The sequence below is a fragment of the Miniopterus schreibersii genome (genome assembly GCF_964146895.1).
Source record: "Miniopterus schreibersii genome assembly, chromosome: 20".
NCBI classification, from domain to species: domain Eukaryota; kingdom Metazoa; phylum Chordata; class Mammalia; order Chiroptera; family Miniopteridae; genus Miniopterus; species Miniopterus schreibersii.
In genome coordinates this window covers 18,352,015-18,379,845 of record NC_138122.1, presented here as the reverse complement: position 1 = coordinate 18,379,845, position 27,831 = coordinate 18,352,015, and the positions used below count along the sequence as shown (strand labels likewise).

The 27,831-nt window shown below is 48.4% G+C and overlaps 3 protein-coding genes across 11 annotated transcripts in view; 1 reads left to right on the top strand and 2 right to left on the bottom strand.

Annotated features, from left to right (window-relative positions):
• Window positions 1-10,228, bottom strand: part of HPS4 (HPS4 biogenesis of lysosomal organelles complex 3 subunit 2) — a 20,883-nt gene extending 10,655 nt beyond the window's left edge. Inside the window, exons 1-7 of one of the 6 annotated variants that reach the window (XM_081123321.1) lie at window positions 10,002-10,228; window positions 7,757-8,308; window positions 6,010-6,100; window positions 4,381-4,524; window positions 3,022-3,129; window positions 2,509-2,625; window positions 1,296-1,390 (exon numbers count right to left, since the gene is read on the bottom strand). In XM_081123321.1, coding sequence (XP_080979447.1) covers window positions 1,296-1,390; window positions 2,509-2,625; window positions 3,022-3,129; window positions 4,381-4,524; window positions 6,010-6,100; window positions 7,757-7,824 — 623 coding nt within the window. In that variant the 5' untranslated portion in view covers window positions 7,825-8,308; window positions 10,002-10,228. Of the gene's footprint in view, window positions 1-1,295; window positions 1,391-2,508; window positions 2,626-3,021; window positions 3,130-4,380; window positions 4,525-6,009; window positions 6,101-7,756; window positions 8,309-9,748 lie in introns of all 6 variants that reach the window. The other 5 variants (XM_081123319.1, XM_081123320.1, XM_081123318.1 and 2 more) reach the window with 5 other exon arrangements.
• Window positions 10,098-16,823, top strand: SRRD (SRR1 domain containing; the record flags this gene model as incomplete). Of its 3 annotated transcripts, XM_081123323.1 has the most annotated exons (7): window positions 10,098-10,292; window positions 11,976-12,016; window positions 13,378-13,637; window positions 13,733-13,831; window positions 15,504-15,658; window positions 16,120-16,165; window positions 16,346-16,823. In XM_081123323.1, 7 exons carry the CDS (start codon window positions 10,132-10,134, stop codon window positions 16,565-16,567), a joined length of 984 nt encoding a protein of 327 aa, XP_080979449.1. The 3 variants fall into 3 exon arrangements, with proteins under 3 accessions (XP_080979449.1, XP_080979450.1, XP_080979451.1); XM_081123324.1 differs by lacking the exon at window positions 13,733-13,831 and having other exon boundaries at window positions 10,132-10,292; window positions 16,346-16,567; XM_081123325.1 differs by lacking the exon at window positions 16,120-16,165 and having other exon boundaries at window positions 10,132-10,292; window positions 16,346-16,445.
• On the bottom strand, window positions 16,098-27,831 carry TFIP11 (tuftelin interacting protein 11). Of its 2 annotated transcripts, none has more exons than XM_081123315.1 (13): window positions 27,756-27,831; window positions 26,300-26,517; window positions 25,793-25,946; window positions 25,321-25,477; window positions 24,044-24,171; window positions 23,434-23,586; window positions 21,816-22,343; window positions 21,575-21,681; window positions 20,842-21,010; window positions 20,111-20,354; window positions 19,268-19,410; window positions 18,655-18,820; window positions 16,098-17,256 (listed from the first exon to the last, which is right to left on the bottom strand). In XM_081123315.1, exons 2-13 carry the CDS (start codon window positions 26,506-26,508, stop codon window positions 16,901-16,903), a joined length of 2,514 nt encoding a protein of 837 aa, XP_080979441.1. In that variant the 5' UTR covers window positions 26,509-26,517; window positions 27,756-27,831; the 3' UTR covers window positions 16,098-16,900. The 2 variants fall into 2 exon arrangements, with proteins under 2 accessions (XP_080979441.1, XP_080979442.1); XM_081123316.1 differs by lacking the exon at window positions 27,756-27,831 and adding an exon at window positions 26,599-26,634 and having other exon boundaries at window positions 16,715-17,256.

Below are 27,831 nucleotides of genomic sequence, written 5' to 3'. Positions count from 1 at the left end.
TAATTTAAAAATGATAAAGAAATACAAAATATGGAAAGGAAAAAAATTCCATCTCTGACGGCCATGTCACTGGTGAGCCTGGAGGCACCACGGGCTGACTCAGAACCATCAGAATGAAAAAAAGGGGAAATGGATCCACTGGGAACCAGGGACTATGCTTGATCCTTCGAAGTCTGTCACATGATCTCATTCTCTACAAAGTGCCTCTATTTCCAAGAAGAGAAACAGAGATGGAGCAAGTTGTTCAAGGTCACACGGCTGGGAGAGAGAAGCCAGGGCTGGGAACACAGCCTACAAGACCCCTGAGACCCCAGGAGCCTGGGGAGTTATTCTAGTTGCACATCCCTCTGGCCGTCAGAAATCTCAGGGCACTGTGCTCAGGCCCTGCCTGCCCCTGGGCTGTAAGGGCCAATCTTCCATGAGAAGAGAGACCTTGGAAGATGCATGGAGGGCCTCTTAGGCACTCAGGCTCATGGAGAGGCCCTCCAAGTATGTGAAGAGGCATAGAGAGATCTCAGAGGCCATCCAATAGACAATCTAGCCAAGAGGCTGGCAGGAGCTGAGAAGAAGCACTACTGATGCTTTGCAGAGCAGAGCTGGAGCGGCAGGAGGAAGGGCACAGCAGGCTTCCACACCCCCTCACTTATGCCGCTGCTGGGGACCTTGGGGCTTTGCATGTGCGTTACATAGACTGGCAACTACAAAGGCATGCCCCATCCTGAGAATTAGAAGGATCTCTTTAAAATTGCCTATTCTCAGGGATACATGGAACAGACGTCAAAGGGGAGGAGGGAAGGGGGAATGCATGAAAGAAGGTGAAGGGATTAGCTAAAAACATATATACGCACAGACACAGAAACAGTGTGGTGATAGCCAGAAGGAAAGGGGGGTGAGGGGTAGGTGGAAATGGGCAAAGTTGGGGGAAATGGAGACAGAAAGAGACTTTTCTTGAGGCAGTGGGTGCATGATGCAGTGTGCAGATGATGTTTTGTTGAGTTGTACACTTGAAACCTGGATGGTTTTGTGAACCAGTGTCACCCCAATAATTTCAGTATGTAAATATCTGGTTTTCCTATTCCTATTTTCTGGACACAAGAGTTTCCAATTTCCAGCTTTGCTCAAAAACAAGTACATATTCTAAATCAAATCTAAACTACCTGGTATTTGCCAAACCAGTTCACTTAGAACTGGCCCAAAAAAGAGCTCCTGCCTATGATCTGGAAGTGGCCATGACTGGGATGGCCAAGTCTGTGGCAGGGGAAGGGGGTGAAGGAGAGAGCTCTGGTGTTACTCACTGGCCTTTATAGAGGATGCAGCCAGCTAGAATGTGAGGAGAGCGCTGGCAGGTCTGCAGGATGAGGGCTGCCTTCAGCAAGAGCAGGGGTTCCACCTGTGCAGGGCAAGACGCATGCCCACAAGTTAACATGCTGACAATCAGCGAGGAAGGGAAGGGAAGGGGAGATTGTGGAACGAGTGACAGGTCATAACCCGGAGCCTGGAGAAAGGAGACTGTGTCACATGGTATAATCGTGTCCTCTCTGTACACAGAACTCCTGACACCAAAGAATGCCCAATTCTTGGAACAGGGGACAGGTAGACTAGCCAGGAGACCCTATCAATGCTAAGACGAGCAAGCAGTGAGAGAGGAGGCCTACAGGTCTCAAATGCAGGTCATGGTGCCAGTTGAAAGCCTCCCCTACAGCCCTCACTGCCCTGCCCCCAAAGCACAAGCCCCAAGGTGACACAGCTAACTTGATGTCTGATCTGGGCCCATAACTCTGTTCCATGACATAGAGTGAAAACCTCATGGGTTTGAGTGAAAACCTCATGGACTTTCACTCAGGATACACCTCAGTTCCACCTGCCTTGTAAGGAGTCTGTTGCCGAAAGTCCCTAAAACTACCTGACAATGAGGATGTGATGTTCACCAAGATCAAGGCCACAGAGCAACAGGCAGCCAGGCAGTCAGGCCGGCCACACAAGCAGCCTATCCATCTCTGGATGCCAATGGCAAATGGAGTGGCTCAGAGGCAAAACACTTCCCAGCCACTCCCTCCCAGAGACAGTGACCTTGTTTGCACAATGTTAGCACTGGGTATTTTTAATGCTAAGAATAATTAAATCATATATTAATATCAAGCGAGAAGGGGACTTTCCGATTACCAAGTTCAACATTTCTTGCATTAGCAGGATAACAATAATACCCTTATTGAGTATTTACTTTGTGTCATTTAGTATTGTCTCATTTCATCATCAAAACAGTTCCGGGAGGCAGGTATTATGACCCCATTTTATGGATGAGAAGAGTCAGGCTCTGAGAAACCACCTGACTTATCTGAGCTCACAAAGCTAGTGAGCAGCAGCATGGAATGTGAGTGCAGGTCTTAACCACCTTGACTGACACATCCCAGTCACCTCTTGATATACAGGTCATTTAAAGGGGAAAAGACAAGTGTCCAGAAGCTCAATTCCCATACATGAAACAAGAAAGGGGGAGGAGAATGTTACTTTCGTCCGGTCCAAGTTCCAGAGGGAAGTGAAGATCTTATGCAGGTCGCTGGTGTTTTTCAGAATTTGTTCAATGAAGGTGTCCCATTCGGCGCTCAGTTCTTCCTGAGAACAGCTCTAAAAGAGAGACAGCCTGAGATCAGAGCTGAGATTCTGAGACACACTCTTCCGCACACAGGGAGCTGGCAGAAGGGAGGGTGAACTTTCTATAAAGCTCCTACCCTGACAACCTCCCCACCACAGACTCAGTGCACCTGCTGGGGGAGGGTGGCAACTAGGCCCTGCTCTTTCCAGCTGTCCCCGGGAGGAGATGGAGATAAGAATGTGGAATGAAATGCGACCTACGCCACTGGGGAACAAGACATCTGAGACGGACTCTAGGAGTCCTTGACCTTGTCGCTGGACACGGTGTGCTTAGGTAGAATACACAGACCCTAGAGTAAGTGCTGTGTTCTGGCAATATCGATTTTGCTCAAGAGGCCCCACACTGACTCCTCAACGCTCTCCTCATACCTCGTAAGCTAGAGAAACAGGTCCATTGTAAAAATTAAACAATCCAATTAGCTGTTCCAGAAACTGCTGGCAGCTGCTATCAGGGAGCTCCACAGCACAGCCCAGCACCTGTAAAGAGGGAAACCAGGAACACAGGCATTTTCCTGTATTGAGTCCAAGCCCCGAATCCTGGCATCCAGGGCTCACTACAGCCAGACTGCATAGCTCACTGACACTGATCTACTGCCCAGCCCCACACCCTCCACTCCAGCCAAGCTGGTCTCCCAGAGAGCAATGTGCTCATATGGCCCCACCTGAAGGGCCCGCCTCCTTCCTACTCATTTGCCCAGGCGCCCCACCCCCCACCCCCTTCAGTGCCCATCACAGGTTCTGGCACCTCCAGGATGCTTGTTCTGATCACTCTAGCCCACGCTGACCTCTTTTGGGACCCCTAATAGTGTTAGGCCTGTTATCTGGACACTGAATGTCTAATATGTGTTTCACTGCGAGCACTGGGCTCAAACCGTTTCATGAACAGCCACGTCATCTCCCAAGCTGGACAAAGTGCTTTGAGGACAGAAACTGACTGAATCATCGTGAGTCCTAGAGCTCCAGAATGCTGAGTGTGGTGTTTAGTTCCATGAGGATAAACACTGGCTCAGTTAGAACACAATCTAGCCATATGTTCAAAGAGCCTGACATAAGTTCATATTCTTTGACTCAGTAATTCTACCTCTAGGAATCTCTCCTATGGGAATCATCAGAATCTTAAATAAACGAACAAACCCTGACCATAATAAAATGATAGAAATAATGCCAACAAAGCTGAATATTCTTCCTTACACTTAAACATCCCTCAGCTCAGGAATTCTTTAAAATTAGTGCAGGCATGGGAAAATAGCACTTTAGCGTATATGGTACCACTAGCTGTAAAGAAGTGGTTTTTCTTTTTTTTTTAATGGGTCTTTGAAACCTGATATACATGCATCAATGTCTTAAGAGTGTCTGGGTCACTTACCCAGGAAGTGTGGAAGTATAAAGACTATAAAGAAGAAAAAATGGAATTAAAAACTCAATTTGCATCACAGAATAAAGAGAATTTCTGTAGGTTGGCTTCAGTCATTCAAAGGAGAGGAGGAACCATGGTGCATGAGCAATGCTGGATATGTCAAAAGTGTCTGGAGCACTCAGTTCTGATGGGCACCTGCAGGTTGACAAGAAGTGTGGATGATCCCAGACACAGGACATGGAGGGAGGGAGGGAGGGAGGGAGGGAGGAGATTTCAGGCTCAAGAACTAGAGAGCATGACTCTCATCATGATACTAATCACCCAGACAAACGACTCACAGTAGAGGCACTGGCTGTACCTGTTAAACTTACCCAAAGGAAATCTTCATCTACCTTGATAGCGAACTTAAGTTTCCGCAGCCGAATGAGAGTGGGAGGAGAGCCAGAGATGTCAGAAATACAGTGGACCACTCCAGCAATCTGGCCACAGAGCAACTCCTTTTGGTCAAGCAGGGTCTAAGGGAAAGCAGCAAATTCCAGACAGGAAGTTGAAATTGCTGGGCTCTTGTGTCATTCCTTAGGGCAGATATAGCCTGCAGGCCAGATCGAGTCAGCAGCCTATTTTTACATGGCCCATGAACTAAGAATGTTTTTTTAAGGGTTGTCAAAACAACAACAAAGGAGAATATGTGATGAAGACCTTATGTGGCTTCTTACAAACCCTAAGATATTTACTCTGGCTGTTTTTAGACACAGTCTTTGGCCCCTGCCTGAGCACCACAGTGAACACATAAGATGATTCCACAGAACCACATTTTTGTTCCTAGGATAATACCCTATAATTTAACCCGCGCGCATGGGTAGAAGCACGAGCCTTTCATCCCTGTTCAAATCCCTGCAGAGTGGCCAGAGCAGCCTAGATTAATCCCAATTATCCAACCAGAGGGTAATCACACGAGCAAATTTACAGACCTCCTAATCAATCTTAGCATTAACTCCACTGTGGCGCAGCCAGACATTAGGTGATAAACAGAAAATGTACAAACCGCCTATGAAGAATTCTTGCCTAAAAGAAATGAACTTGAACCTAACCAAGGCTTTAGATCTTATCACTATTTAAGAGAAATGTGGTGGGTAGAATCCATTAAATGACACCACTGTGAGGAAGTCATCAGCTAAAACCAGAGTGTGGGCCATGCTCAATTCTACTGCACAGATAACCTGGTTTCTTCAGTAACTCAACAGCACAGGGGGGATAAAGGATGGGTGGGTGAGGACTGTCACACAGTATAAGTGACTAAACACACAAAATAACCAAGTGGAACAGTGAACCTTGCTTGGATCCTGATCAGGAAAAAGAGAAAGGGGGACGGAAGGAAAAAAGAAAGGAAGGTAGGTCTAAGTAACATCTAAGATAGTAAGGCAAAATCTGATGACACTAAGGAATTATTGTTAGTAATTATTATAACTTTTGTTAGGCATGATGTTAAAATTTTTTTTAAAAAGTCCTTTTCAGTTAGAGATGTTACTGATACTAGTGAGATGACACAATGTGTAGGATTTGCTTCAAAATACTCCAGAAAAAAAAAAGGAGGGCAGAGAGGTTAGGCTGGGTTATATAATATTGGCAAAGTGTTGACAACTGTTAAAGCTGGTGCCAGGCACCTGGGGGTTCATGATACTCTTCTCTCTACTTTTGTATATATTTAAATAAAACCTTTTTTTTTTTTTCTTAAATGAGGTGATCAAAAATTGGGAGCAATGGGGGCAGAGAGAAAATCATGATGATAACAGAGAGCCACAGAAGACGGAGGTACTGAGCTGCCTGGGGATTTTAAGGCCAGAACAAGAAGAAATAGTACAACTAAGTATAAGAGAGTAGAAACATAAGAAAGCAGTCCCGGTGTAAGCCCTATACTTTTGAACAGTCACCACTTTGAGGTGTACATTTTTTCCTGGGGATCCCCACAAAACAATAAACAGCATGCTGGGGGGGCTTACCTGGGAAGGGTAAAAGTAACAAATGCCAGCTCTAGTTGGGTCTCCTTCTTCCTTTACCTTTGACCCGTCATAAAGGAAAAAATAATTCCACCTGGCAAGAGAACAGAATGGAACCGAGTTTCCTTCCATGCAGGGGTCAGATCAGGGTGTCTGGAAGCACAGCTCCCTATTCCCAGCCCGAGGAGAGCTCATTACTCAGTGTTTGCAAAGCCTCCTGGTGGCCCCAGAGGAAGAAGAACCCAGTGGTTACAGATAAATAAAAACCATTTCATACGTGCAGTTGAGTCGAACTAAAAATATGCCTCTATCCAGCCGTCAAACTGTCTGTGAGAAAGACAGACAGGTAGCTAAGGAAACGCGGAGCGCCCACGATGATGCCTCTTATTTGAGATACTGAGCCTTAACTACATAACCACATAGTTTGGTAAGCTATCTTTCAAGGCCCTGACATCAAAGTAAGTTGGGGATGTCCCAGATGCACTCCTCATATCTGCTGGGCACAACAATCTCCCGAAACACCCCTTCTACCAGGAACTATGGATTCATTTAACAACCATTACTGAGGGCCTAAGTGTGTGTACTGGGGTCCCAGCGATGAAAGGGATCCAGTAAACTGCTTGTTTCAGTGAAGGGAAAAATGGGGCCTTTTAGAGATCACAGAGAAACACCGAACCTCTCTCTGCCTATCAAACCCTTGAAGGATAATTCAACCACGATCCCTCATCAAACTGCCGATCCCCAGGGGAATCCCTCTCCTTGATTTCCATAACCCTGTTCTTCCACCAAGTCTCAGTCTGCTCTGCGACATAATTATAACACCCTCTTTAAGACCACAAAGGCCAGACCTGAGTTTTACTTCTAAATCTCCTAGAGCACACCTAGCAGGTTAGAGCCTAAGGAGGAGCTGTGACCACTGTCACCTGTGCTCTTCTCCCCTGGACTCCCTACCACCCTCTCTGGCTCCCACCTTATCTTCCTGATGAAAAGCTCTAACTCAGTTTCTAGTCCAATTGCCTTCCTTAGTTCCAGATGTGCAAGTGGCTTCAGGGCAGGTCCAGGTCAAAAAGCCCCCCAACATGTTTCAGGCTCAACTCAGACACCCCACTGCCGGGCCCCGTTCTACCCTTTCCTATGTTCTTGGGGTCTCTTCCAAATGCCCACAAGAAAACCTGGATGTCATTTTGAACTGCTCTATCTGGTTGACTTCCACACAGGTTTTACCAGGCACTAACCCTGCTCAGTCTACTTAAACCAGGCCTCTCACTTTCATCTCCTCCACTAATGTTTGCTGAACCAAATTACAAGAGAGGCTCAACTCACTTGGGGTTGAGAAGAAAATGGAGCTGCAGGAAGACATTGTGTAATACCTTTCAAGAGCTAAACTGAAGACTGGCCAAACCTCTCCTCATGGTATAACTCTGCAGTGCAACCATTTCTTGTGTTTCAAAAGCGAAGACTCCACCGCCCACATTATCAAAGCCAGATGCATGATCGGCCATGACTATCTTTTCTACAGTCTATCAATGCTGGACTCGTTCGACCACTGCAAGAAGCTTGCAAAGTTACAACACATCAGCTTTGGTGAGAAACGGCTCACATGTTTAATTCAGCTGCTCTGAAGAAATAGCTTTTTTTTTTTTTTACCCCCTTAATAAAATCAAGACAATGTGGCTGGGTCTTCAGTTAACCCAAAGCACCAGTCCAACAACCGGGCAGGAACTAAACCACAGCAGACCTCGCTACTCACCAGGAAGCTGACTTTGTCTCTGTTGAGGTAGAAGCTGACTTTGTCTCTGTTGAGGTAGAGGTGGCCATTTACTTTCCAGTCACTCTCATTCTCTTTATTTGGATTTTCTTTTCCAGTTATGGCCTCTTTCTCCACAGCAGTGACTGTTCCTGTGTCCCCGATCCAGTGAATCCAGACGTGGGAAGTTTGAGTGTTTTCAGTTACAACTGTCACTTGTTTAGTTTTCATTCAGCATGAAAGTGCTACTTCCCTCCTGGCAAGCCCTTGGGTTCCATGAATACCCCCATGCCTCTTAGAACCCTGGGAGAGAATATAAAAAGGCCAGAGGATTCTACCAGAAAAGTCAGATCCACTAATCCAGTTCTGTGAGCATCAACTCTCTGGCTCACTACAGAACGACCTCTTCAAAAAGCTCACCAGGAAAGCCCAATAGGGGAAATGCATGCTGAAGGCGCTGTTCTGGGGCGATTTCTAGCTTGTGTGGTTCAAAGCCACTCTGAGGATTCTTTTAAAAGTTTTGAAGCTTCCTGTTCAAACATCAGTGCCTTAGCCCTAAAATAAACACAAGGAATAGATTATTTCAGAAACCCACAAGAGAGCATGTGACCCAGCATGGTTAAGCAAATGGTGTACTTCAAAAGAGCTTTCTAGAAAGTCAAAAACAGTTGCAAAATAAAAAAGAGAGGGTAGCAGGACTTCAAATCTTTTAGTTTCTTGAACAGCAATGTCTCACAGAAGAATAAGTTAAATAATTAAAGAAGCTCTGGGTGCCAAGAACAGCTATGCAAATAAGGCCATTGCTGCAGTAATAATGGGAACTCAAATTAAGGAATTGTTACCTTGACAGCTCAAAAGTAATCTGAACATGTAGAAGTGTGGAGTTGGGAAAGTCTCCAAAAGACATAGTGAGAATTTAAAAAGTGGCTTTCGAACTCCCACAAGAGACAACTCACACTATCAGGGGATTTAAGAGTCTGAACGGACGGAACCTGGCATCATTTACTCTAATACTTCTCTCTTGTAATCTTCAAAAACTACCTGGACTGGCCCTGGCCCGGTAGCTCGTTTGGTTAGAGAGTCATCCTGATACACCAAGGTTGTGGATTCAATCTCCAGTCAGGGCACATACAAGAGGCAACCAACTGATGCATAAAAGGGTGGAGCAACGAGTTGATGTTCCTCTCTCTCTCTCCCCCTTCCTCTCTCTCTCTAAAATCAATAAAAAAAAAATTACATGGACTGTCTTTGGCTTACTCTCTCCAGAGACAGGCAGTGTTAAATTTATCTTTCCACCAAGCTAAAACTGGCCTCCCAGTAACCTCTACAAACTGGTCTGCATAACACTCTCCAGGGAAATTAAACGAGGTCTAATCCTTCCACAAGACAACCCTTTGGTCTCTTCAGAACTGTCTGTCTATTGTCACTTTCTCCAAGATTAATGTCCCCGGGGGACATGGTTTCAAATGCGTGCTCGCCACCTGGCATCCTCCTTGGAGCACAGTAGAGTTCTTTAAAGCTCCTTTGGTAGAGAGAAATCCCTAGAGAGGACCCCACTGAATCTCTGATGGCCTGTACAATCTTTATCTATTCTCAACTCTCAATATCTTGGGGGTGGGCCTTCTCATGGTTTCTTTGAAGCGTATCTGGAAGCCTGTGGAGAGCATCCAAGCTCTTGGAACCGCGGACAGCGGCCTGAAACCCCCTATCCCTTGTTCCCAAAGGGCTGGGCCCTGCACTGCCAAGGCCCACTCTCTTATCTCTGAAAGGTCCAGGAGAGGCGGGTAATGGCCCTGGGATAGAGCAGGGGTTGGAATGTGACCACAGAAGGCTCTGGCTGCCCGGGAAGTGGCAATAACGGCGGAGGAAGTCAAGAGTGGCCAGCTATGACCCGAGGGGTGGTGGTGGTGGTGGTGTAGGAAGTGGCCTCCGTGGGTCAGCGGGGCAGGAAAACAGGCGCTAACGACTGCGAAGGACCAGGAAGCGATCGGTTACCGTCCAGGGCACTGGGAAGCGTCTGGCCTCGGCGCCAGGGGGCTGGGAATTGGTTGGCAAAGGCGCAGGGGTCAGCCTGGGCCGGGTCAGGGCGCACGGAGGCCGCGATGAGGCGCTCGCGGACGCGGTCCCTCCCCTCGGCGTCCCCGCGCTGCCCACCTGCCGGAGTAGCCGGGCAGCCGGAGGACCGGGGTTCGGGACCCGCAGGGCGGGCGGCAGCGGGGCCAGCGACTCCCCACCCCGCCTCCGGTACCTACGCGCGCCGCGGAGAGGCCCCAGGGTCACGCGCCGCCGGAAGCTCCCGCCCCCTAGAGGTTCCCGGGCGCTCGCGCGCGCCGATGACGTAGCCGCAGCGCGCCGCGCTCCCGTGACGTCAGAGGCCAATGGCGGCGGCGGCGCTGGAACCCTGGCGGGCGGCTGCTCCGAGGAGGAGGCGCCCTGCGGCTCGGCGACCGCGGCCCAGAGCAGCGGCGGCGGCCCGGGGCCCGGAGGCGGAGCCCGAGGTGGGCGGCGGAGTCGTGCTTCGTCGCATCCGGGAGGCGGAGTGAGTGTCGGGTCCGCCCCGAGTCCGAATCTTCCTCACGCCCGCGGGAGCCTCTCGGAGCCTCAGTCTCGCCATCTGTAAAGTGGGAGGGCGCGCAAAGCCTTGAAGGGGTTATTGCGAGGATTTCACGGAGGTAAAGGGCGCCTTAGAGCCCGAATTGCAGTAAGCGCCCAATAAAGGCGGTCGCTCCTCTTATTGCAATTACAGCGGCGGCCCAAATGGCAACATTGCATCTTTTTCATGCCCGAGTAATATTCCATCGTCTGTATGTACTGTATTTTCTTTAGCCATGTGTCGAAGGATACTTAGGTTGTTTTCATGCCTTGGCTGTTGTAAATAATGCTGCAGCGAACATTGGGGTACACGTATCTTTACAAATTAGTGTTTTCAAAGTTTTCAGGTAGATACCCAGAAGAGGTCATATGGCAGCTCTATTCTTACATTTTTTGAGGAACCTCCCTACTGTGTTCCATAGTGGCTGCACCGGTTTACATTGCCACCAACAGTGCGAAAGAGTTCCCTTTTCTCCGCCCTGCCTCCAGCACTTGTTGCTTCTTGTCCTGTGAATGTCGGCCACCTGTGTGTCTTTGTTGGAAAAGTGTCTGTGTTCAGATCCTCTGCCCGTTTTTCAATTGGGTTGTTTGTATTTTTGTTGAGTGGTATGAATCCTTTATATGTTTTGGATATTAACCCCGTATCAGAAGCATCATTTGCAAATATCCTCTCCCATTCGTTGCTTGCTTTTTTGCTTTGTTGATGGTTTCTTTTGTTGTGCAGCAGCTTTTTTGCTTGGTGTATTTCTGTGATATGTTATAATAGCTCTGCGTTTCATTTATTTATGCTCTACTCTTTGTTTTTTCCTCCTTTCTACTAACTTTGGGCTTAGCTTTGTTTTAAAGCCTATTTTGGCTGATAGAAGTATAGCTATCTCAGCTTCCTTTTGGGTTCCGTTTGCATGGGGTATCTTTTCCCATCCCTCCACTTTCAGCTTGTGTGTGTCCTTACATCTGAAGTGAGTCTCTTGTAGGCAGCAGATCGATGGGTTTGGTTTTGTTTTTTAATCCATTCAGCCACTCTGTGTCTTTTGATTGGAGAGCTCATTCAGTTCATTTTAATTCACTGTTGACTATGTTTTGCTCTGGGTTTGTGGAAACCAGTTGACTTGAATAAGGCAAGCCCAGACCCTTGGTTTGTCTCTTTTTTTATGTTCACCTTGGAATTACTTATAATAACAAAGGACATTTATTGAGTACCTGGTCTGTTTGGGGCACTGTGCTGAGTGTAAACCCATTTAATCCCTCCTGGAACCCTCTGTGATAGGTATGATTCTAATCCCATTTTAGGGCTGAGGAAACTAAAGCACAGATTAAATCTGCATTTAACAACTATTTATGGAGCTGCACCTCTCTGCCAAGCTCTGTTGTGGACCAAGGATACAGGACAGACCCAGACCTATCCCCGGGAAACGGGGCCTCTTCCAGGAAGCCCTCTCTGAGCCACAGCAGTTTGTGCTCTGGCTCTGCACATGTTCACCATGTACCCTCCTCCTGTCACTCGAGGGTGGGCTCTGCGTCTGACGGCACTCAGCATGCTCCCCACGTCCAGATTATGGACAGGAGGAGGGTCCCTGTTAGGGCAGTCCTGAGAAGAATGGGAGATGACCATGCCATTTTCTTCCAACAGGGAAGACCTACTTATTTCTGACTTCTGGAGTTCAGCACTAGGTGAGTACCACCTCGCCGAGGCTGAGAGGGTGGTAGGGGTGGGAGGAGGGCCTGAACATGGGCAAAGAAAGGAATCCCACCCTCATTTGATGACATTTTGCATCACAGAGCGCTGTACATGCTTGGTGCTAATTCTGACTGACTTCCCCCTTACAGCTGTGTGTTTTTGGCTCGTAACTCTGACCCTCGGTTTCTTTATCTGTGAAATGGAGATGGTGGTACATATCCTGTGATGTAATTTTGAGTATTAAATGAGATTGTTTAGTTAAGTGCTTAGAACGATGGTTTCTGGCTGCATAGGAAGTAATGAATGTTAGCTGTCATTATCGTTATTGTTGAAATTTATATTTATCCTGCTCTTTTTTCTTGAGACTGCAGTGTACACTTTTTTCCCCATGCAGTTATCTCTTCCTAAACATTATGTGTGGGAACATAAATATTAATACATGGAGTAGACTTACAGTAGTTGATTTTTATTGAGGGTCATTGAGTTTGTTTCCTTTGTTTTTTAGTTATCATAAGTTCACAGTGAGCACCTTTATGCATAAAGCTTTCATCAAGTTTAGGTTGATCTTCTTGGGATATACTTCCAGAAATGAAATTATTCAGTGAAACGTTGTCTAGTTGTTTTCCAAAAACCTTTTACCAGCAAGGATTAAAAGAGCCAGTTTTTCATGCAACCTTTTCTGGCTGGGGTCTTAAAGATATCTTTGCTGTTAAGTGAAAACTGGTATCTTCTTGTGGGAATGTATAGCTTGTTGCTTCTTGCTTTGTTTTGCATACAGATTTGTGCAACTAAATTCAGCACCAGTATAATAAAGGAGAGACGAGAGAACCCACCTCTGTATGAGATTTAAAGAGGGTGTATTTCGTTAGACTCCAGGAGCCCCAGCCTACCTTTTTTTTAACTTTTTACACATTAAATATTCCTACTCCAAGCCATTATAGTGTGATGTTGAGAGCTCTGTTCCTCTATTCCTTGTTACAATAAAATAAAATAAAAAGTTGGAATTTCAGGACATAATCTTCATTTACCAGGGACCTCCTGTTAAACTAGAGTGAGTTTACATTAGAGTTTTAGATGGAAACTGTGCCCATAAATGAAAGCTATTTCTTCTTGAAACCTTCTCTGAGGTTGTAGGCCACGGGGTCCAGGAACCTGGACAGCTTGTCACTTTTCGGTGGCCACAGCAGCATGCCCCAGGCATGTTGGGAGTGGAGCCGGCAGCCCTTCTCTCTGAGGAGCTGAAGCTGTTACTGCCCTACTCCCTTCTCCCCGCACCTGTGGGCTGCTTTTGTGGGTGGTCTGGTTCACGGGGTCAGAGCATGCGCTCTGACCATTTGGGGGCGTGCTCTTTCAGAAACCATCAACAAATGTCTTATGAAACATCTGGAACAACTGACTGCCCCTGTGGGGACTCTTTCCGAAGCCATTGGAAACCTGCACCTCGACTCATCACCAGATGAGTCAGATGTGGCCCCTGGCTCCATCCCAGGAGAGACCCTGGTCCCGGGGCCCTGCGGTTGGAAGTGTGTGTGTTACGGCATTGGCAACTTTGCCACCTGCGTCATAGCTAGAAACCAGCTAACGTTTTTGCTTCTTCTCCTGGATAAGTGCCAGGTACATTTTGGACTCTTCTTTATTGCCCCTCCCTTGGTCTTGCACATGGTGTGCACACAGGCATTCGGGTTGAAATAACTGCTTCCCTCCTGCAGATTCCCAGAAGTCACTGCTGGGTGTATGACCCCTTGTTTAGCCAACTCGAAATTGCAGTTCTTAACACCCTTGGGGTGACTGTCCTCAGTGAGAATGAGGTGAGTGGTTCAGGAAAGGGGAGCGGGGAGGGCCGTGTAACTGCTGACAGCTGACCCTGTCCCATGAATGCATTTCCTTTGAAACAGTAGCCCTTCCTTCCCTCTGCCTGCTGCTGTCCCAGTCAGTTACCCACATTTTGCCTGTTGTGCCCATCTGAGAAAAGTAAAACTTACACAAATGGCATGAACCAGAACATGTTATGTTTACAAAATTTTTATGAGGAGTCTTTGTCCAGAAATCAGGCCAAGTTGGTATTTACTGTTGGTATAAAATATTAAAAGGGCACACAATCTCAGTGCCTTAAATGAAGGCTTCCTGGTTGAACTTCACCCTGTTCCAAGGGAGGCAATAAAAGGGGACAGAACGTCTCCCCTCTTTGGAGCTGTAGTCAGGCACACCCACAGCATCTGGCTGAGTTGTGAAGCCTCAGTCCACCCCTGCATACCCTAAAATAGCTGGGATTTAAAATTTCTTGAGACCTGGAAGAAAGAAAATAATTTTAAAAGCAGAGGACTGAAGCCAGTGTAGGCAGATACGTCTGAATTTAGTTTTGTATTTGTCTTGGGGATTGAAATAATCATTTGGTTCTTCTCTGTTCTGAAAAACTGCCTTTCCGTGGCTTATTATGAAACATGAAAATTAGGCCCAGCTGAGACAAGAGAATTGTTTGCCAGTGTTGGCAAGGTCGGAAAACACTGCCATTTCATTCAGATCATCTCTTCTGAGTGCCTGTTCTATGCTGGGCAAGCAGCTTTGGGGAGACCAAGGTAAACAGGAGCCAGTCCCTCTCTTCAGGGGTCATATCAAGGCATGTGGCATGTAAACAAGTGAATGATCAATTGGACAGCGAGGTGGAACCACGTACTAGAAACTGAAATGGGAAGGAAACGTGTTCTCTTTAGGGGGATGGAGGAAAGTTTCCTGGGTCTGAGCTGGGATTTGAAGGTTGACCGGGAGAGTTTGCTAGAGGGCCAGGACCAGGGTTGTAGGCAGCCTGTGCCGAGCTGGCTGTTCAGGAACCACTGCCAGTGTGTTATTAACAGAAGGGAAGCTGCAGGAAGAGTGGAAAGAGGAGAGGCCCAGAGGTAGCAGGGGCCAGACAGCAAATGGAGGGCCTTATGTTCCCTGCCAGGGAGTTTGGCTATGGAGCAATAGTTGTGATAGGGACCTGCAGAAAGTGACACAGGAAGCACAAGAGATCACTAGACACAGTACATGGGAGACAGTAACCATTGCCACCCCTCCTGCCCATGCTATCATGGACCCAAGAGGCCTTTTCATTGACCCAGAGCTGTGTTCATGGGTCATCTGTTAAGTAAACATGAGTTCCTTACAGACACGATCTCCTGACTCTGTTCCATGTCATAGATTTCACAGTCATTGCTAATGTGACGATTCCAGTGGAATGTAGTTTTCCTCCATTTCATTCTTCAATTTGCTGTCCTCTCAGCTCATTTTCCCCGAGCTGTGTTGATATGACACACAGAATTTCATAAGCTTAAGGTGCACAACGTGATGCATGCATACTGCAGAATGATGACAATAAGGTTAGTTAACACATCCGTCACTTCACATAATTCCATTTTCATTTTGTGTGTGTGGTGAGAACCCTTATTACCTCTCCCTCACCCCGTTGTGCGAAGTGTTTACATGCGTGCATCTTCACCCCAGGAAGGCAAACGGAGTGTCTGCGGTGAGCCCACCATCTTCTACATGCTGCACTGTGGGACAGCCCTCTACAACAACCTTCTGTGGAGCAACTGGTCAGTAGATGCCCTGTCCAAGATGCTCATCATTGGGAACAGTTTCAAAGGCCTGGAGGAAAGGTAAGCCTGAGAACGCTGAGCTTCGTCAGGCCTTGGGGTGCGCTGGTCCGAGACCCACAAGCAGAACGCTTTTCCAGGACTGGTCCTTGGAAATGCATCTGCACCGGAAGCTGGACAGAGGGCAAGAGAAAGATGGACCCTGCAGCGCGAGTTAAGGGGTCCTTGCCAGGAACTCCTCCCTTCCCTTACGGTGGGCAGGATTTTTTTAATGGGGAAAAACCATTAACAACATGGATTTCTATGTGTCCTCTTTCACGATGCTTAGGTTTCGCTGTCATTTCTCCCTTGATGAAATGGGTGGTTACTGGGACAGTCACAATTCTATTTACTGATCACCTACTCTACATCCCCAGTTGTTAAGAGTTCTTGCTATATTTAAATCATTTTCTCTCCATATGTCTAAAGTTGGATAAAACCACTCTTGTACCTCCTAGTCATGCATTTAAAATTTTTATTTCTAGGCTATTGACAAGGATCCTGCAGAAAAATTATGCCTACGTTGCCAAGGTATCCATCTGGCTGAAGGGGCTGGGAGGGGAGAGGGTGTGAAGTCCTCCTAGTTCTCCGTCACTGACGAATTCTGCCCTTACGCATATAGGCAGGAGCTCACGGGACTAACCAAAGGCAGAGTGGGGTTTACTGTGACTATCAAGCTTATACTTTCTTACTTTGAATTTTTCTGCTCAGATTTCCAAAGGACTGGAGGAGCAGGAGTTTCCCCAGACTTCACAGTACATGGACACATTTAATGACACCTCTGTCCACTGGTTCCCTGTCCAAAAGCTGAAGCAGCTCTCCACAGACACCTGGGCATTTCGGGAAGAACCAGAGTATCAGGACTCTGAGGACCTTGAGATCATCAGGAACAAGACAGGAGACCCTCCAGCTACTGGCTCAGACTTGCCATGACGTATTCAATGCTGGCTGAGGCCAGACACTGAAGGGGAGGCTGCCATGGAGGGACTGCAGGGAGCTCCTGTCTACAGTGGGCCAGGTTTGGAGAGGACAGGAAACCCCTCAGCTTGGCTCTCGTGTGGAGAGGACACACTGCAGAAGAACTGGTATAAAGTTTTATGCACTTCTAAAGCAGCGTTACCACATTTCACAGCCTTTCTTGGTGACCTGGCCTGGTGGGGAGTGGCCACTAAATAGAGAAGTTACTTTCAAAGGTGGTTTAATATCATTTAGTCAGAAATGTGTCCCTCTCAGGTGCAAGGTCCGGCCTGCGCCAGGCCTGCCAGTCTACTTGGCCATGTCAATCAGGCTCTGCAGGGAGGTGGGCACCCAGGTCTTCTCGCCCTGGACGAACACCACACCCCGGTCGATGTAGATGACGATGCGGCCAAAGGTGTAGAGCTGCTTCCCTTCGTGTCGCTTTCCGATGACAGGCATGAAGACTATGTTGTGCTCCTCAGCCTTGGTCTCAATGAGGTCCTTAAAGTTCATGGGCACAGAGCTGGCGGCCACGCCAATGCCCCTCTGGGCCATGTTCTCGGCCTCCCGCCGCTCCTGCATGGCCTCATACTGAAAGTCCTTCCTCCGCTCTGTGTGGGTGAGGTAGGCGATGTTCTCCCGAGCTCCGGGCTGCATGTAGGCACCTGGGGGAGAGGGCGGGGTGAGGAGAGGTCTCTGGCACTCACGGAATCTATGTCGGGAATCTACGCCAGGACTGGGCTGCATCTGGATGTCCCACACGTGCCATCTCTATGAGACCTACTTGTTCCTCACTGAAGGGCAGCTGTGCCTCAGACACACAAAGCACTAGGCAGGCGAGCAAGCCCCTAGACGCCTGGCTGGAACTACTTAAAAACCGGCCTGCAGGTTTCTGGCTAATACCTAGTGGCCAGATTCCATTCCCACCTCTTTCTTGGTAGTTTTCACTACACAGCCCAAAAGGCAAACTGTAGAACCTAGAAAACAGGTGGCCTGTACTAGTTACATTTTTAACTTACCCAGACAGGCTCCGGCCCTGGAAGAATTGTAAATGTATGTGGGAGCTGACACATAGGTGTTGAAGGGCAGATAACACAGGACCATAAGCGCCCAGTGCTAGCAGAGGGGACAGGGGGAGCAGTCCAGGAGCTTGGGGCCAGGAGGCTGAAGGAAGTATCTAGAGTATGGAAATGGAGACGGCCCACTGATGTCCCCTAAGGACCTGGACAAGTAGAGAGCATGGTACATTTGCCTCATTAAGCACAGTATATAATTAAATCTATGAATTCTAACTCTGTTTTCATGTAATAGGCTTAGTAGAAAGAATTAAAGACTCAGGAAACAAATTCCAATCACAGCTGCCACTCCTAAACTGTGACCTTGAACAGGCTCAGCCTTGTTGATGGTTAGAGGAGATGCTTTGAGAGGGGAGCACTGTGACACAAATGGGCTGAGGAAGCTCCTGGAACTGATCGAGGCAGAGTGACTTACCTAGAACTGAGCAGTAGGGGAATAGGTATTAAATGAACAGTCAACTGTTCTGACACAACAAAGACATCTACTGAGCGCTATATACACCACTCCCAGTAACTCAGTCCCTTTAGGTTTTTAACAGAACCTAGAAGGTCAGTATTGTTACTGTTTCACAATTAAAGAAAATGTTTTGAGATTAAGCAACTGAGTTTGACTGTGCCCTGACTGCACACTGTGAGCTGTTACATTTGAGTAGCACACCCAACGCTGGCTGAGCAGACGCCACTAGTGAACCCTAAAAAGTCCACAGCACAGTGGTTACGAAGGTGGGCCCTGGAGGCAGACCCACACAGTGTGAGTCCTGCTTAAATCTGTCTCCATTCTGGGACAGATGCCCTCCCAGTCACAGGAGAGCTGGTGGTGGGTGCCAGCTACATAACTCGGCCTGGTGGCTAAGAGTCAGTGTCTGTTGGAGGGGAGGGTACATTACACTTGAGTCAGCCCACAGGCACCTGAAAACTACTGTGTCATTTACATGCTCAGAAACATGAAGCTCAGGGCAGGGATACCCCACACAGAACCCCACTCACCAACGTTGGAAGACACTGCCCTGTTCATGATGTCAAGTGCTTCATTGAACTTGTCCTTGATGGATGGGTGTGCCAGCACTTGGTCTGAGAACATGGACTTCCAGCCCAGGTACCACTTGGTGATCTCCTCATAATTTGGGCTGTTACTGAGCCAGGAGCACAGCACCTGTCAAAAAGGAACAAATAAGAAACTCGCATCCACAGTGGCAATAAATGGAAGCAAAACGTCTAAAGGGGCCGTTTTCTTTTAATCCTGGTCCTACAAGCTGGTGCCACTTATGGGGCAGGCACTCAGGAGTGTGGAATATGGAGTCAGCTTGGTGGCTAAGTGCCTTCTCCTTGCACGTAAACTCTGAGCCTCAGCCTCCTGTCTGTACAACAGGGATCACAGTCCCTACCCCAAAATGATACAAATTAAGTGCTTAGAACATCTGGCACATGGCAAATGGTCAATAAATGGCAGCCAGTTGTTATTGCTCAACTCATTCCTATCCTCCCATGTAACTCATTTTTGTATGTAGTCACAGCACCACTGTCTGACGGTTATCCAGGAATTAAGTGACTCTTCCCTTCCCTGCCTCCATCCCACCCCCAAAAAGGCAGAGCAAAAGACCTGGAGCCACTTGGGGAAGAAGTGCTTTTCAAGAAGCCCCACCAGGCTGGAGACAGACACCATCCCTTCCCAGTCGATGGCCCAGTAGAAAGCATCCATGTGCTGCTGGTGGGGGTTGATGACCAACTCTCCAAGACACATACCTGCAAGAGAAAGCCAATCTCTAAGGCAGGGGTGGGGAACCGTTTTTCTGCCAAGGGCATTTGGGTATTTATAACATCGTTCAAGGACCATACAAAATGATCAACATAAAAATTAGCTATGAAAAAAGCTCCTAAATTTATTGAATTTCGAGTTCCACCTGCAGTTGCCTTGGTGGGGCCAGACCAAATGCAGTACAGGGCCCAGGGCGGACGTGCCCCATCCCTGCCCTAAGGCAAAGCCACAGAAGCACAAAGTGCACAGTCTTCACCACACAGTGCTAGTCTTTGGTCTGCTTTTAAAGGTCCATTTGAAGTTCTTGACACACCAATTCTTAAAGGTCATCTTTTTCTCTAACCCAGAAATAATTCTTATATTTAGAATCAAACACCACGGGAATTTCAGAACACCAATGGCTATCCTGTTACCAGAAGCCCAAATCAGACCAACCAGAAACCAGGAGGCATGCTGAGTCTGACAAGGTCACCACAGCCTTTTAGTCACTGCCTTAAGTACCCTGGTTTCATTTACATTCAGCCTCAGTGCACAAAAATGGCACCTCTCTTACAGTGAGAAATGCCATGTGCTAAGCTTTGTCACACAGTCCAAGGCCTTGTTTTAAGAGGCACAATCACTAAGCTGGCCCAGAGATACCAACGCACCAAAGTTGCTGGACTGGGATGTCCCTCCCCACTTCCTTACCCAGCTTGGGCACTATGTTCTTGACCATGAATGCTTCCCAGGAGCCAGGGGTGAAGACATCTTTCCAGGGCTGGAGGATGAGCTTGGCAGAGGAGTCACTAGGATGCCACTTCTGCAGGGCACTGGACAGCTTGCTACGGATGGGGGAATACAGTGGCTCCAGGCGCGCCTGCATGAGGGGAAGCCACGGGTGGATCCAAGAGTGGATGGGGACGGTGTCCGTGAGTGGATTCCAGTTTTCCACCTGCAGGAGAAGTGGGGGGGAACAGTTCACACAGCCTGTGGGGCAGTCACATGATGCCCTGTGTGGTTAATGGCGAGGACGCCATGTGCTCTCTTGGCCAACATCTAGTCCTTTGCATGTGTGGGAGACGTGGTCTTTGTTTTATGGAGGGACACATTAGGAACAGAGGCAGCCAAGGTGCTTGGTAGGCATTTTGCACATTTCCTAAAACAGAGACACTGACCCACAAATAAATACTCCCATGCAGCTGTAGTACATCTCAGAAATGGCAGTTTTAATTTTAAGAAAGAAACCAAGGAAATGAATTCCCAATTCATGGGGGCTTTGGGGAGGAACGTGCTGATAAAACAGCCGGAGTTAAGGCAGGACAACAGTTGTACTGACACATTCTGTTAACTGCAGGCGCTTTAGTAGCACTGAGATGAAGAGAAATGCTAAACGAGTCCACATGGTCACGCATGAGCTCTTTCCCAGGCCCTGGCCCTACCTCCTTCTGCAGCTTGGGGAAGATAAGCTGGTCCAGTATGTTATCCAAGACCCACACGGGGACAATGTGCACCCAGCTGTCCAAGAAGTCCACCATCGGCTCACAGTTCCTGGGCTGCCACTGGGTGACAATATTCCGAACAAAAGGCATCCAGACTTCCCATATCAGCCTACGGGAGAAAGACAGAGGGCAGGCTGGGGAACTGTGTTGACTGGGTTCACAGTATGCAAAGTACACCACACGCGCTCCTCTAGACAGAGAAAAGGGCAACAGCCTGGAAATCCAGGCAGAGAGCCATCAGCCCAGGCCCCACGCTGATGTGCACAGCTGACACCTCTTACCCTTTGGGTTAGATTAAATGTCACCCCAAGACCTCTGCCTCAAACCACCCCCTAGAGGTATACACCTTTGTTAGTCTCTACCGCTGTGCCCAGATTGCCCCTAGGGTTTATCTGTCGACTGCTTACTCCCGGCCTTTTCCAGTTCCTGCACGGCTGTAAGGCCGCCTGCTTTACTGCCAGGGTAAGCCTAGCGCACATGTGACCCTCAGTAGGCACTTGACAAGTGTAGGGTGAAACGAATGGAGGAGGGTGAAGCTCCCAGGGTAGTGCCACAGGGGCAGAGGGCTAATAAAGGCCAGCGCCCCACACACTTCCTCAGCAGGCAGTGCTTCCCCTTCCCAGTCCCCTGGAAGACAGTGGCAGGAGTGCCTCGCCCTCCCTGCATGCAGTACCTGTGAAAGGCATCTGCTGAAAGGTCCTGCCCACCGTGGGACAGCAGCTGGTCATTCTCAAGGAGGCTCTTCCACTTGGAGATGATCTCGGTGCCATAAGTACAGTCCTGAGGAGACATACACAGTGGCTGGGAGGCAGCAGTTTGCAGCCCTCCTCGCGCCCCCCCCGCCCCCCGGACAATCTTGCAGCCAAGGTACTCCCCCCAAAGCAGAGGCGGAGAAACCGACTTCCCTGGCTTACTTTGAGGGGGTCCCACTCCTTGAAGTACTCCTTCATGAGCGGGTAGACGATGGCCACGGCGAGGTCCACGCGGTCGGACATCCGGTACTCCTCGTAGTACTTGTCCTGCAGGGTTTCGAAGATGCGGGCGCACTCGTCCAGGGTGAGGGGGTGGCTGCAATTGGGCTGCATGCGCCGCTCACACTCCTCCACCATCTCCAGGACTTTGCTGAGGTTGGAGATGGCCCGCTCCTCGTGCTCCAGGACCTCCGACATCTTCTCCAGTTCGTGGGACAGGTTGACCACCATGTCCCGCTCGTACTGGAGCTGCCGGTCGTTTTGGATGATCTCCTGCTCCGTGAGGTCGATGAGCAGCTGCAGGTTGTGCTCCAGCTCGGGCAGCGCAAAGCCCGGGGCCTTGGCCTCCTTGCCAGACTGTGGCAGCTGCTGTGACTGCAGTGGCAGCCCGTCATCGGGGATGTTGTGCTTATGGCTAATCTGGCTGTAGCTATAGTAGACCTTCTGCTCCCGGCCGGTCATGTCGATGACCTTGGAGAAGGGCAGAGGGGACAGGTTAACACTCACTACTGCTGCCCTATGAAACAGACACCTAAAGCCAGAAGACACGATGCAAGTGGAAATGTGTGGCACACACTATTCAGAGCTGGACAGGGGCAAAGGGGACCATGCTGCACTAGGCTAGATGAGGCTCAGGGTCCCTTTGGACAAAGCAGATGGAGAAGACTTTTTAGGAAAATTGATGAAGTTTCAATACAGACTAGCTGAGATGGAAATCTATTTTCATGGAAAAGTAGAAGCTGTTCTGATCAAAGCAGGAAATACAACATATACAATCAAAGTAACATTTTGGTAAAAAGCGTGCACATTTAGGCAAAGATCTGAAGGATGTACATCAAAGTGTTAAAACTGGGAAGGAAGAAAAATCATATTTTTTTATATCTCCCCTCTGTATTTCCTAAATGTCTAAAATGTACTACACACTGTTCTATAATAATAAGTTTTTAAATTTAAAAACAAAACAAAACATGCAAAAAAACCACTCAGTTACTGGCCAAAGGCAATGAAGGAAATGAGCTAATTCCAACATTTCAAGAGAACAGGAAAATCAGAACGTGGACTAGACTGAAACAGAATGACTTATCCTCATGCTGGAGTGTGGTCCAAGCAGCATCTGCATTAGACTCACCCAGGGAAATGAACAGAGTCCTAGGGGCCAGCCTAGACTTGCTGCTGCCTCAAAATCTCTGGCTGGGCCCCCAGGTGATCTGCACAACACCCTGACATGGAGAACCCCACTTGAGACTGAGCTCTGTGACACATGCACACTCTGTCCCAGAACAGATTACCACACACAACTGTCACCATTGTCCTTTGGCTACTTGGAGGAATAAAGGAAAACCTAAGACTATGCACGTAACTGTGTGAAAATCTATTCTTAGAAAATATTCAGTGCTGCTATGCCCTGGGGACTGGTCAGAGAGTGAGTGCTCCCTTTCCAGTATTTAAGAGCCTTAAAGACCATCCTGTTCTTTAACCTGGTGATTGTACTTTGAAGAATCTATCCTTAAAAAATGAAACAAAGATATGACTTATGACCACTGTTCAAGGGCCCACATACCTTGACCTGAGAAAGCTCCTTCTGGGGAGCGGTGAGCTTCTTGCTAATCCTGCCCTTGGCCTTCAACTCTTCCACTGTCTTGTATGAGTATTTGGGCTTCTTCTTGCTTCCGCTGGGGTCTTTTCTCCACTGGCTCAGCTCCTTCTGAAACTCCTAAACGAGAGGGATACAGTCTGTCACACAAGAAAGCCCACTTTTTACAATAAGTGGGGCCACTGAGACCATTAACAGACATTGGCTAGCGACTATCTTAGACTTTTACAGGTTATGCTAAGGATTGTGCCTGTGACACCAAAACCATCTAGTGATTGATACTCTTCGACACCCACTCCCCTTACAGATGATGAGGTTCAGAAGGCAGGCACACGGACTGGAGAAGGAAACAAAAATAAACAGAGGCAACATTTCCTGAGCACCTACGATGTCAGCCAAGTTTACTGACTGACTGACTGCCCACCAGGCTCTAAGCCGCTCATCATGGTACACCCACCCTCCTGCACAGTGCCTGACACACAACCTGTGCATGTGAAGACTGACAGTGAATGAACAAACGAACAAACATGGCCCACACATCACCCACCAACGCCCCCCACTCCTGATTTCCAGCTACCTCTTCTGCTTCTTCCTCGGAGTCAACCACAGGGAAGTCCTGCAGGGACTGAGTGGTCCGCTCTGAGCCATAAGCTCCCACGGCGCCTTTTCCTTTTCTCTGCTTGGCTTCGATGGGGGTAATGATACCTGACAAATTCCAGCAAAAGAATTAGAGGCTCCAGATCACAGCAGTTCTTGTATGTGACTAAACCACTCAGTGCAACTGCACTCCCTTGGCTCTCACACACAGTTATGCACGGCCCAGGAAGGAGGGCTCTCCTCGGGCCCCAACCACTGCTCATGTCCTGTGCGATCTAAACCAGCCTGTGGCCATGAGGTCATTTATGTCCTGTGTGCAGATTTCCATTTCCACATGGATGAGAGCAAGGAGAAAAATTCATTTATAGTTGGGAACTCGGGCACACAATCCTATGCTCATCTAGAGGCCTTTAATATGAGAAGTGCAGTGATTCAGATAATGGGTAGAATGTGAATTACAGAGACTACTGATTAGATCCTGACTGCCCCTGGCAATAGCTCCAGGACAAGGAAAACAATCTCCTGCAGAAAGAATGCACCTGAGTGGTCTGAGAGGCTCTGGTATCAAGGAGATAAGAATGTGTGAGAGGAGCTGTGTCCTCATGGGGCAGGGGAGAAGGGACAAAAGGAGACGGTGCCCCTCAGTGAGGATGGAGGTAGCAAATGCAGGATCTGCTCAGCCAAGTTTATGGCTACATGTCTCTTGCTATTCAAAAAGCTATACACAGTCTGACTGATATTCCTGAAGGACAAATGGCTGTTTTTGCAAAACTGGAACTCTTGTGAGCAGGACCACTTAACTCGCATGCTTTCAGGGCCCAGGCAAATGAATGAAAACAAGTCAAATGGGTTGCGGGGAGACAACAGGGAGTGGTGGAGACTGCTTCCAGGAGAAGGCCAGGTGCACTGTCCTGGGGCAGCTATGAATCAGATAAAACAATTACTAGCAGGCAAATCTAAACCTTTAGGAGAGAGTGTCTGATTTTTAAATACTGGCCAAAAATTCAACTTTTTTAGGAACACTAGACGGGCCAAAATGAAGCCCGTCTTTAACCTGTGAGCTTGTAGCCTGTTTTAGACCCTAACCCTTCTCCTCCTGCTGAAACAAGCATTTTATTTGAGTCTGATAAAGCAAGGTCACTTAGGAGCACAACTTGTCCTGTGCTGGACCAGGCTCAGGAATTTAAATACTTTCAAAAAAGAAAAGCAGGCACTCTCCTTTCCTCACACGAGACTACAAGGGCAATGGTGCCATACCTTGTGCATTCTTCCCGAGGCCCCTTCCAGGGACATAGCCCATCTTCTGAAGAAGCTTCTGTCCGATTCCTTTTGTGTGTCTCTCCCAGCTGCCAAAATCCATGAACGACTTGGTTCCTCCTGCAAAGCCTTTCTGGCTGGGTTTAAAATTGCCACCCTGAAAACAAACATCAAAGCTTAGTTGATGGAAAAACAAAAAGAAGGAAAATCTAAAAAAGCAAGCTTGGAGGATGGGAAAACGTCCTGGTAGCAAGACCATTATGCAACATCATACAGACCAAATCTATATCTGTGATGTGTGTTAGGAAAGAAAAGAGACTGTGCTGCACACTTCACACCTGTAAGCAACCGGCCACCACAAGGAAACACCCACACCAGACTCCAGCTGAGCCCCCACTCCCTAGGAGATGCCTAGGCCGCAATGATCTTCCAAGGATATTACTAAGGTCACAGCCCTTCATAAAGACGCTACCGTTTTTAACTTCTTTGGTCCAAAATCCTTAGGAAATTCATCCTGCTTAACAGGTTTCTCTTCATCATCGGAATCTTCCAGCTCCGCCTCTTCTGCCGCCCCTTTCTTGAGCCCGGCACTGATGAAGTTGACTGGCGCAGAGTAGTCCCTGGCCCTGCAGGCAAACACAATCCCCATGGGGTAGTCCTAAGTCAGTTATAAACTTCCCTTATGTGAGCTGTTGATTAATGCCTATCTCCATCCACTAGGATCTTCGTTCTGGGCAAGGACTGGATCTCTAGCCCAAAGCCCTACATAATTGTTCAATAAACACCTATCGATGATTAAATCAGCCCAAAGACAGCACTCTAGCCTAAAGAGGAAACTGGGCCTCCCTAGCTGATATCATAACTCAGGGACTCAGTAAGGCTAGGAGAGTAGATTTAGTGGGTATCTCCCCATATCCCACTCTGTCTACCCCATCCCCTTCCCTAAAGCAAAAGGAAGCAGCCCCAGGCCAGCCAGTACCGTTTGCCTCCAAAGCTGGGCCTCTCTTCATCGGAGTCTCTCTCTGCCCACACTCCGTAGGTGGCCTCTTCCTTGGTCTGCCAATGCCGCTGCCGGTTGGGATTGAACTCATTCTGCAGGTCCCAGTCAGTGATCTCAAAGTTCTCCCTCTCATCATCATCATCATCCATGTGGCCTTCCCCGTCCCGGTACAAGTGGGACAGTGACATCGCCAGTCACTAATGGGACAGAAAAGGCACAGTCTGTGATGAGTTCTGAGAGCATCAAGAGAAGACTTCCTTGGGAGTTCCTACTCCTACCTTCAGAACTTCCTGCAAACTCAATCCGTTAGTCATTGTTACCATCTAAACAAGCAGGCATTAAAAACATATTTTAGAAAACAATTGGCCCTAAAACAGGTAGAACGAAGGCTAGTCCCAAGAGCCTGTGATTCTTAAGCATGTATTCCCTTGTCCTAGTGTCATAAAACATCTCACACAAACCACACAAAAATTAAATTATTCTATAAATGATGATTGCCTAAGAAATTGTGTAAACGTCATCCCAGACTCCACATTTTGTTATTTTTGTCTACTGTTGAGAAAAGAATTATATCTGGATCCTTGGCAGTCCCAGGAGGTGGTTTCTTTAGAATATACTTTCTGAAACACATTTCTTGTTGAGACCCCAAAACTCAATTTTACCCCCCAAACACGAACCAACCTCTTCTAATGAGCTGGAAGGTAGTCGTGATTAAGAACACGACCTTAGCAGTCTTGGTAGCTGGGTGATGAGATTCAGCTGTCTCTTAAATGCATTAACTACCACACCAGCCTTAGACAATGCCTTAGACAATTGACTCTTAGGCAGAGTCAATGAGATGGTACTTTAAGAGCACTTAACTCAGAACAAGTGCTCAAGGAGCAACAGCTGTTCTGTAGTCCCTGGATTACGGAGTCCCAGAAACATGGGAGTCAATACAACTGCTGCCTGCTTCCTTGGGCCCAGGGCAAGGTAATAATCACAGAGTGTCACAGGTTTAAAAAGCCCCCGGCTGGTGCCAAGTACTTGCTGGGCGCTTCAGGGCGTCATTCTAATGAAAACAAGACGCTTCTACGAGATTGGTACTTTTGGCGTTTCCATGCTCTAGGTAAGAAACGTGCGACTCAGAGAAGCTGGACAGCTTGCCCTAAGTACCACTGCTGGTAAAGCCTGAAGCCAGGTGGGCTTCACACTAAGGCCCGGGCGTCTCTCTACCCTGCAGTCCAGGCTTCGCGGTGCAGGTTCGGTTCCCAAGTCGACCCAGGCCCAGACTCCCCGGTAACCCCGGGCGGGCCCACCCCTCTCCCGGCCTCGGCAGAGCGGTCTGCGAAATGGGAGCCCACGCTAGCGAGGCCGACGCCTGCCTCCCGGGCACTCGCACCCACTCCCCCTGGGGCGGGGCTCCTCGTCCCTTCCACTCCGCGGCCGGGCTCACCTCGTCCAACGTCCCAAACACAGCGCCCCACTCCGTGCGAGAAGCGCGCCGTTCCGGAAGTCGGAGCCCGGAGCCC